The following is a 10,319-nucleotide window of genomic DNA, read 5'->3' on the forward strand; positions in this document are numbered from 1 at the left end:
CTGTCCTCGGCCCGTTTTGTCCCTCAAGCCTTGAGCTTGTTCTCTCTGGGCCATCCCTTTGGGTCATCTTGCTGTCATTTCATTCTGCATTGGTTCAGATGCACAGTGAGTGCCTGCTAACGATGAGCACAGGGCGTCAGCCAGCCAGAGTGACAGTCTCAGGTAGGAAATGGGAAGAAGGGAGTAGACGTGTGCAGGGGAGAGTAGAGGATATGGAAGGTGACGGCAGACGGGGCTCGCGGCTGAGGGGGCCGGGCAGGGCCTCGGTGGGCTCGGCTGTCTGTGGGCGCTGCCGCTGAGGCCTGGCTGGGCGAGAGCGTGTGTCCGTGGGCCTCGCGGCCCGTCCCGCGGGTGCTGAGCGCGGGCTCGGGGGCGGGGTCTTTGGAGGCGGGCTGACACGTCTAGCCGGTGGGCGTAAACCACGTTCACGTGTCAGGATCTTTCAGAGTCCGTCCTGCTTGACGACGTCAAGGCGTGGTCTTTCCGCTTTAAATGGACGTTCATTAAAGAAGTCGAAACACACACAGAAAACCTTTGTGGTCTCATCTCCAGCAAAGCCATCGGCTTCTGTGCTGGCTGCTCCACGGCGTCAGCTCCCGGACTGTGTGACGAGGGCACTGATGACGTCACTGTGGGTGGTAGAGGTCGATGGTGACGGTGTTGGCAGTGGGGACGGTGATGGTGGTGAAGACGTAGAAAACACATTCATGGCGTGTAGCTGGTTCTACTCCGTTTTCTGCATCACGGTCACACTGGTCCTCAGTGCCACCGTCAGTACTTACGTTAACCCGAAGCGTGCACAGCCACTTCATCCCGTCAGAGACGGGCCCAGCCCTTGGCTTGAACACAAGTCCAAGGCCACAGTTCCCTGTCGTCTTTCCTAAGTGAGCCACGCCCACAGTGTGAGTCCACGATTTCCCGTTTTTATTTCCTTTATACGAGCAGAAATTGGAAGATGCTTGCGCAGCTTGTGGGTGAGGGACCCTCACACAGACTTTCTAGTTTTCCTAGTTTCGTGCAGCTTCCCACCGCGCGTCCCCGCTCTGTGTCAGCTCACCCCGGCGCCTTTTCCGTGCCCCTTCTCTGCACTCACGCTCCATCGTCTCACCTGAGTTATCACAGTAGCGAGGGCAACCTGCGTCAACAGGTTCGTGGGCGAGAGTAGGGGCTAGGACACCCCTGAGCAGGTCGGGGTGGGGGACGCAGGGGCTCGTGGGGACTGAGCACAGTGCGGGCTCTGCCTGCCCCGGGCCAGGCAGCGTGGCTCAAGGGAGGGGGCGGGGCAAAAGCGCCTGGACACGTGTCAAGTTAAAAAGGAAGCGTTTAAGGTACAGGTGTCAGGTTTACGGTGCGTGGAGCCGGCCTGGAAACATGCGATGCCCACGAGGGTGTCACGAGAGTCGCTGTCAGCTCCCTGCTCCGTGCTCCCCACAGGTCCTGGCCGTGAGGATCGACGACCTGGACCACCTCCCGGAGACCACCACCATCGATGCCTCCTCCATCGGCATCGTGCAGGTGAGCACAGAGGGCCCGCATCACACGGGCCGAGGACACCGACGGGGGTGGGGGCCCTCCAGGGCTCGGGCCCGGGGCGGGGCGCCTTTGGGAAGCTCCGTCGTGCGCGCCTCCTGTGTCACCAGCCCCCAGCTCTGACTGGTCAGTTTTCTCGAGGGCGTTTTAGCTTCTGTAACTTCTAGTACTTCAGTGTCATGATTCCTGACATATCTCATCTTGAGACAGGACCGAGTATTCGAGTCCTCCAGAGAAAACAGTGAGTAGGGTGCGTGCGTGTGTGTGTGTGTGCGGAGAGAGAGTGATCGATGATTGATTTGCTTTAAGGAGTCAGCTCATGTGGTGTGGGGCCGGCATGTTCCAGATCTGCAGGGCAGGCGGCAGGCTGGGGACCCAGGGAAGAGGCGATGCTGCAAGTCCCTCTTCCCCTAGGACTTCGGTCTCCTCTCCCACGACCGTCACCTGATTGGATAAGGCCCACCCACAACATAGCAACCTGCTTTACTCGGCGTCCACGGATGTAAATGTTTACCTCATCCGAAAAATACTTTCACAGCAACAGCTAGACTGACGTTTGACCACGTAGGTGGACACCCTAGCCCAGCCAGGGTGACACTTAAAATTAACCATCACGGGTGGTTTCCGGCACAGCTTGGCACGATTAGATTGTTAAAAGCAAAGCAACCTGAAGTGTATTACATGAACGAACTTTTTAAAGGAGTTTTTAGTCAAGATCTTTATGAAAATTTCCTTTAATTATAGAGAGAACATGTCATGATGTCAGTGATTTTTAAATTGCATTTATATCTCCTTTTTTTTACCTGTTTTGAGTGTGGTGCTCAGGTGCTGGGCTGTACTGGTGAGCATGAGAACGCCTGTCCCCGCTCCCTGCAGAGCCGCAGAGGTCCCCGACCCACGTCTGCCCCGACGAGGGCAGCTCCACGACGGCCATGCCTTGGCAGGCCTCCTTAGTCACTGGGTGGGGCCGGGTCACGTCGGAGGGCACCGGAGGCCCAGGAAGAGTCGTGGGTGACCAGAGTGGCAAACCTCGCCGGCCGCCACCGCCCAGTGGCCTCGGTGACAGAGCGAGGCGAGCCCAGCGGGGGGTCGGAAGGCTGGCCGCCGTCCAGCTCCTGTCAGACCGTTTTGATCCAGGATCGATTCTCCCTGGCAGCGAGAGCCTGACGCGAAAGCGTTTTCATTCTCAGGCTGAGCTCACAGGGCTGAAACGGCGGCTTAAATTTGTTTTTAGAAATGTTTGTATTTCAGCTCAAAATGTGGCTTTTAAAAGTACGACTCGTATGTAATTTCTTTCGTTTAAAAAGTTACAACCGTCTACAGCCACGCCACCCTGAACAGGCCCGATCCCGTCCGATCTCGGAAGCTAAGCAGGGTCGGGCCTGGTTAGTTCTTGGATGGGAGACCACATAAGAAGACCAGGCGCTGTGGGCGTAAAAAATAAAAAAATAAGGGATTGTAAGCTGACAAGGTCCTTGTAATCTGTGAGGTCAACCAAGGGCTGCCTTGCCTAAAAAAAAGAAAAAAAAAAACAAGCCAACAGGAACGTGCCCCAATCCTGAGACATGAGAAGTGCAAGCAGGCAGACGAGCCGCGGTCACTCCATTTCCTGAGGCAGCTTGGTGGCCCAGGAGCCTCACCGCTGACCTGGGAGCGTGTCCAGGGATGGTGCTGGGACCACTCTGGTGTCCCCAGTGGGGACAGAACCCGTCGACCCCAACGCTGATGAAACTCCTTTTCCTGCAGCCTGAGCTGGGTCTGGAGCAGGAGGACCTGGCGGAAGGGAAGCCCGCGAAAGCCGCCCGCAGGACGCACAAGAGGAAGCAGAAGCCGGAGGAGGAGGCGGGGGCGCCGGGGCCCGAGGACGCGGCCTTCAGCGAGTACGCGGAGAAGGAGCCCCCTTTCACAGGCGGCGTGGGGGACGAGACGGACTCCGCCGTGCAGAGCATCCAGCAGGTGGCCGTGCCGCTCGCGTTAGGTCGGGGCCAGTCACTGCGGGTGGCAGGCAGCTGCCTGGGCACGGGGCCTGGTCTGCGTGTGCACCTTGTGCGTGTCGGCCCTCGTCCCGAGCTTCCCTTGCACGCCCTCCCACCTCAGCGTCTCCCAGTGCACACCTCGCCGTCACACCCGTCGTGAGCGCAGTGTGGCATTCTGGCGCGTTAGGGCCGGGGCGTCTGCCGACCAGTCAGGGAACGGGGACCCTGCTCACCGAAGGGTGTCCAGAGAGGGCTGGCGGAAGGCAGGACGCACAGGGCCACCCGCCTGCTTCCTTTAATGGGATCCCTGTTCGCTCTCTCTCCATCTCACTGGCTCGCGGCCCCCAAGTCTCTCGTCCATGTGTCTGGGGTGCGCCTCTGTGATCTCGTAGGTGAGCCCCGGCTGCAGACACCCTTCCATTTGTCTGGCCTTTCGTCCCTCTGCGTGAGGAGGAACGCTGCTCTCTGTTATTAGCTTTGGTCCGGCCCATCTGTCCCTTGTCCCGTTAGCTCGCTCACGGGTTTTCATCAGCTAGCACCAAGGCACTTTGGACGGGTGGATGCACAGTGGACAGTGTACTTTCCGACTTCCTTCTGGCCAATGAAATCATTTGTTTCTCGGTTCTACCTGACGGCTTTGATGATGATTTCTATATCTCGTTTCTCTTGTCACTAGAGTTTTTGTTCCGGGACAAAGCTAACTTGGTCCAATCTGTCACCAGAGACGCTTCGCCTCTGCTCCCTTGGGCGTAGGGTTACTCCAGCGTGGTAGCCTGGCCTGCGTCGCAGTGAGGCCGGAGAAGCTTCTGTGGCTTTCCGTCTTGCAGAAGCGTTTAACTTTCTGCGTTGTATGTGGCTCTTCCAGGTGGTGGTGACTCTGGGGGACCCAAATGTGACGACTCCATCAAGCTCGGTCGGCTTGACCAACATCACCGTGACGCCCATCACCACCGCGGCTGGGACGCAGTTCACCAGTCTTCAGCCGGTGGCCGTTGGGCACCTGACTGCCCCGGAGCGCCAGCTGCAGCTGGACAACTCGATCCTGACCGTGACCTTTGACACGGTCAGCGGCTCTGCCATGCTGCATAACCGCCAGAATGACATGCAGCTGCAGCCCCAGCCGGAGGCCTCCCACCCGCAGTCCGTGGCCCACTTCATCAACCTCACCACCCTGGTCAACTCCATCGCGCCCCTGGGGAACCAGCTCGGCGACCAGCACCAGCTCTCGTGGCGGGCGGTGCCCCAGGCCGACGTGCTGCCGCCCCCGCAGCCGCAGGCCGCCCAGCCGCCGCCGGCACAGCCGCCGGTGCAGGCAGAGCAGCCGCCGCAGATGTACGGCTACTGAGCGCGGCCTCGGCCGGGCGTCTGGTTTGCTTTCGAGCTTTGTTTGCTGGATGCCAAACAAAGGAGCAGCCCGGGCATTGCAGCGGAAGGGTGACCTGGCTTTTGCAGCGATGTCCACACCCCCAGCAGCCAGCACAGCGCGTCGCGGGCGGCCAGCCCTGGTGGCCAGCGGGAACATGCCAGGTTCTGCCTTTGCCAAGCTGTGGGGCCCTGGCTGTGCCCCAGCCTCCCCAGCAAAGCGGGTGTGGGGGACACTGGGAGGTGAAATATAAGGCAAAGCAGGATCCTAGAGGCGAGGGACGTGTTACTGGGAGCATAAGCGGTTCGTCTTTTCCTTTAGAGCTCGGTCGCTGTGTCAGCATAGACTACGTCAGCATAGACTACTCGCCGGTGGCGGCTCCCAGGAAAGGCAGCTCTCTCCTGCTTCTGGGGTTTATTTTGCAGATGAGCAGGTGGAGCTAAAGTACGTTTAGTCTCTACTTTGTAATCTGAGTCGAGTCGAATTTGTTTCAAGGCATTGGGCTGAAACCAGGTGTGAGGCTGGCTGTGGCGGCACAAGGCCCTCCTGGCCTTCACGTCCCTCACGGGTCACATGAGGTCACCGAGCCAGGCGTTAGGGCCTCTGGGTCATTTACTGTGTGGATTGATTTTCAGGATCCATTTTTTTTTTCTTTTTTTTACTGTATTTCAGGCATTCGTTATGTGTTCTAGACTGTGTTGTGGCTGTGTTGTTTTATTTTTTTTAACACGCTGAAGTCGTTTGCACTGTAGGACTGTTGGTCCACGTCCAGCTCTGCACAACTGCCCAGACACCGGAGGGCACACAGTTGTGTGCCACAGGGAGGCCCCGGGCCGTCCCTGCCGGTGGCACCGTGGATGTCCCTCGGGACTCCGTGCCATCCATGCACGTGTATTTACTGTGACCAAGGTTCCGCCCAGATCCCCTGAAGAACAGGGAAGGGACTCCTGTTTTTTTCTGTTTAAACTTCAGTTCCAAAGGTTGATGTGTTTCAAGACCAATTTTCTAGAAAAGGAGTAAGCGTGGCTCTTTGCCAAACCGAAAAAGCATAGGTTTTTCTGAAGTACAAAGATACCATTTTCTGCCAAGCAGTAATGGGAGCAGAGGTGGCCCGTTCACTGGCGGGACCATTAATGAAGTGGACGTGTGGACTGACCACCGGTCCACCTCCCAGACACGGCTGTCCCAGAGGCGGCGGGCGAGGCGAAGCTCCAGCAGCTGGGGACACGGGCGCAGGAAAAGCAGTTTGATTTCCACTCTTCTGATGCTTTGTAATGCCGTCCACAGTGAAGTGGTAAATTGGCCTTACTTTGCCCTCCTCGATCGCTCCGGGTCCCAGACCCCTGTGGGTTGGGAGACCATCTTGAAGCAATGCTGACTGGGTCAGCGGTGGGTAAACGAGGCTGGCGTCACCTTACGCTGCTGCTGCTGCGTCTGAGGACAGTTTGTTCTGCAAAACGCAGCCTTCCACAATGTCACTTCATCCTGACAGCGAGGTTTTGAGGGTCGGGCTAGAATTTGTTCTGTGCAGCACGCGCCCCACGAACTCGGGCACCTGCCCAGGCCGCGCTCGGGCCTCGGGTCTCCTGCCGGTCACGATCACACAGCTCTTCCGACACCCAGCTCTGTCCTCTCAGCTGAACCGATGGTGGGAGATCGTTCGCCTTTTTAACTTATGATAATTATTTTTATGTTATTTATGTATATAATTAACTGCTTTTTACATAATAGTTTCATCAGAAGAACTTGGCAAGAGGTGATAGGCTTTCTAAAATATTGTCTCCATTCTTCAAATATAAGGGGTCCAGGAATCCATGCAATTATCCAGAATGCCAGGGTTCCTAAGATATTTTTTAAAAAAATCACTGACGATTTCTTTTTGCATTTGCAGAATACAAAGGGCGAATGACCAACTAAAAAATCCAAACACGATTCAACATCTGCTAGCATTTATCTTTTAGTCCTCTTCCCCGTGAAATAAAGGCCTTTTAAATCACAATTTTATTTTTTTAAAGAAGTTGTTTTTGTGCCTAGGTAAGAATGCATCAAATGTTTTTAAAGAACCTAATTTAGGCTGTGTGGCCCCATTGTACTACACTGTTATTTAAAAAACAGATACATAATAGTACTTCTCATTTTAATAAGTGAGAACTCTAAATAAAAATGGAATTTCCTCCCGCGTTTTCTGTAGACCTCTTTGGCCTTAATGGGGTTGCTGTCTGAGGCAAAATGGGTTCACGCTGTCTTAGGACAGCTGCTGCGGATTTGTTTGCGTGTAAGAAACGGGGGTGCAAAAATACAAAGTTCTCAGCCAAGTCATCGACTCCAAATCGTTCTGCGCGTCCACCCCTGGTCACGACGGGGAGCACTTAGCTCTTCAGCTGACCCCAGGCACACAGCTCCGTCCACGGGGGATGCCGATCCAGCCGCGGTGGCCGCCACGCTCTCACGGGCCCCTCTGGGTTATTTTGAAATGATAAACCATGAGAGTTCGTTTGGGGCCTGTGAACTTGTAACGTGTAGTCCAGGGCAGCGTGACGGTGTGAAACTCGCTGTCCTTGGTGCCAGGTGCCACCTCACTGTCCCCAGAATCTGCTCTGGGGAGCCAGGCGTGGGAGCCGGATCCGTGACACGTGTTTTCCAGCTCGGTGTCCAAGGCATGAAGCTCGCGCCTCCCAACCCGAGGGGCCACCGGTGCCTTTCCCCTGGGGTTTGGGGAAGTCGAATGTGTTCCACACCCCTTCGGTTTGCGTAAGGACAAAGGCGCTGTGACCTGTGTTCTCCGTCGCTGGCCCTGTCTCAGATGGCCTGTTGCACGTGCTGTACTCCGAGAGCAGCTGTGTTTCCTGCTGCCGATGGCGTCTAGGTCCCTCCCCGGTCCTGAATCCGTAAAACGTTCCGGTTACTCGACGTGTTCCCCGAGGTCTCAGCAGTTTCAGCCAAACCTGAAGGTCATTCGGGTACGGGTGGGGCTGCCGGACCCAGGAGCTTCACTGGCCACCTCTGCAGAGGCCCCCAGAGGCCGGGATGTAGGACGTGCGGGTCTTCTGTGTGTGGCCGACAGTGGGGTCAGGGTCCATCCTGCTGACAACCACCCGAAGGGCCCCAGGGCAGCTGAGTGGGAGCGGCTGGGTCCGGTCCAGGCGCAGGCGCACACAGCATAACGCAAAGTGCCTTCGCGTCAGCCGTGGGGGCCATCTGAGCATAAAGGTTTATGCCGTGAATTGTTTTTTTCATTATTCTACAGTCAGACCTCTGATAGGTCATATATTTGAGCCATATTCTTTAATAATAAATGTTGACTTTTCCCTCAACAAATTGAAAACGAGCATTTAAATAATGCATCGTTTGTTTAAGCCTTAAATGACAAACGAAACAAGTCACAAAGCACAGGTGCGTTTGAAAAGAATTGAAAGATCATGTTAATTAAAGTCACTTTCATCTGAGTTCCCTCCAGCCTCAGAGAACTGCATTTGCTCAGTAAGTCATAAGCATATGGGATGTCACCTGACCCACGTGCTAGGATGGGGTGGGGGTGACTTTACTGCACGCGCCTCCCAGGCCTCCAGACGGAGACTCGGAATGGGACTCGGTGGCCGAAAGCATGGCCACCCTCGTTGCAGGCCTTATTAATTCCATGTGTGACTTGGAGCTAGTGTCATTTCATAACTTTGAAATGGTGATACGATTATAGAAACGTATGTTCTGCCGGCCTTTAATAATAAAAACCGAGAACTCCCATCATTGCTTATGGTAGAAGCAACCGATCAGTTGGGGAGCGGTTGGCATTTTAAGAAACAGTCAGTAAACTTTGAATAATATATTACACCTTTTGGTCTTACAATGGCCTAAAGGTACACTGCGTGAAATACTGCATCTCACTGTGGTCGACATGGGTCTTTCACACTCACATAAAGGTCGTCGGCAGGAGGTACCCAGCGGGGAGAGAGCAGCGCCCCCAGATGCGTCCTCGCATTAGGACAGGCGACAAGCTCAACTGAGAGCACGTTTGCGTTATCCGTTTTTATCGATTTTGCTGATTGTTCCGTACTGGTACATTCCTTTCGAGTTCGGCACTCCTTAATTTCTGTTCTCCTGCCCCAAACTCTCCGTTCGCTGTGACAGGTGACAGCGAGAGTTTGAATATCACATTTACTTTATCCTCTAGCACACACTGGTCTCCAAACGACGGCGCCCACGGCACGATTACTGAAAAGCTCTTTTCTTTCTTTCACGTGGTTCTTTTTATCCTTAGCTTAATTTTCCACTAGGAGTGACTTTCAAACGTCCACAGTTTCAAACCACCTGGAATAGTCCTGTCCTGGTTGGTGAGGCCACCAGTGGATGCACATGTGATTCGTTTGTCTTATTTTGTTCCTGATATTTAGGGATTGATTTTTTTTAAGTTGATTTGTTTTATAAATATACAAAATATTTGTGTGGTTCCAAAGTCAAATCTATAAAATGGGACACACGCAATGAATGACGTGTTTGCATCCCACGTCCTCCTAGTCTCTCCCTGAGCTTAGCGTCCACTAGACTTACGGGTGGTTCTCCCGGTGCTTGCTTTTAAAATAGTAGCAGACCGGATGGATGGATGGACGGACGGACAGATGGATGGATGGATGGATGGACGGATGGTGGATGGACGGATGGATGGATGAATGGATAGATGGATGGATGGTGGATGGATGGATGGATGGATGGATGAATGGATAGATGGATGGATGGTGGATGGATGGATGGATGGATGGATGGTGGATGGATGGATGGATGGATGAATGGATAGATGGATGGATGGTGGATGGATGATAGGTAGATGACAGCCAGCCAGCTAGATGATAGATCTTCAGACGGACAGCGGCTGCGTTCCTAGTCTCCGCCCGTCTTGGATAAACAACGTTGCACAGTTTGTGCTCCCCTCCACCTCGCTCTGTTCGGAGACCTCTCTGATCACTGCAGAGCCGTGTGTAGAGACTGTGCCCCTTTTCCTGGCTGCATCGTACTCCTCCGTGTGGACGAGTGGTGATGATGCGCCCAGCGCCCCGTCAGTGGGCATTTGGGTTGCTTCCAGTCTTTTGCTTATAAATTGTATAACATTTGGACAGAAATGGGGCTCGTTATGTTAATGCCTATAACTTGCTCTCTCGTTGAATATTTGATATAATTTGATGTTATATTTGTCTCCTTCGGTAGGAAAAGGCAGCAGATTGGGTGTTTTTGGTGCATCACTGAAAGCTCACGAAAGCAGCCCAGAATGAAGACAGCTGACACACGCAGGGCACGGGACATGCAGTGGACGTTCTGAAGACACGCAGGCTTATTTAATCCCCCCAGGTCTGTGAAATAGGGACCTTCGTTTCTCCTTCCTCATTCTACAGAGGGGGAAGCTGAGTCAGGAGCACCCGGTGACCCGCAGGGCTGGAATACCATGGTCTGGCCCTGGCCGC

At 54.5% G+C, this 10,319-nt stretch overlaps 1 protein-coding gene and 1 pseudogene across 1 annotated transcript in view; both read left to right on the plus strand.

Annotated features, from left to right (window-relative positions):
• PRDM15 (PR/SET domain 15) overlaps positions 1 to 7,052 on the plus strand; it is a 55,666-nt gene extending 48,614 nt beyond the window's left edge. The window contains exons 23-25 of the mRNA XM_023538198.1: positions 1,435 to 1,515; positions 3,277 to 3,486; positions 4,372 to 7,052. Of these exons, the coding sequence (XP_023393966.1) occupies positions 1,435 to 1,515; positions 3,277 to 3,486; positions 4,372 to 4,851 (771 nt within the window). The 3' untranslated portion in view covers positions 4,852 to 7,052. The remainder of the gene's footprint in view (positions 1 to 1,434; positions 1,516 to 3,276; positions 3,487 to 4,371) is intronic.
• LOC111747204 lies at positions 2,846 to 2,964 on the plus strand (annotated as a pseudogene).
• Positions 7,053 to 10,319: the final 3,267 nt, after the last annotated feature.

This window comes from Pteropus vampyrus, unplaced genomic scaffold, assembly GCF_000151845.1.
Source record: "Pteropus vampyrus isolate Shadow unplaced genomic scaffold, Pvam_2.0 Scaffold214, whole genome shotgun sequence".
NCBI classification, from domain to species: Eukaryota; Metazoa; Chordata; class Mammalia; order Chiroptera; family Pteropodidae; genus Pteropus; species Pteropus vampyrus.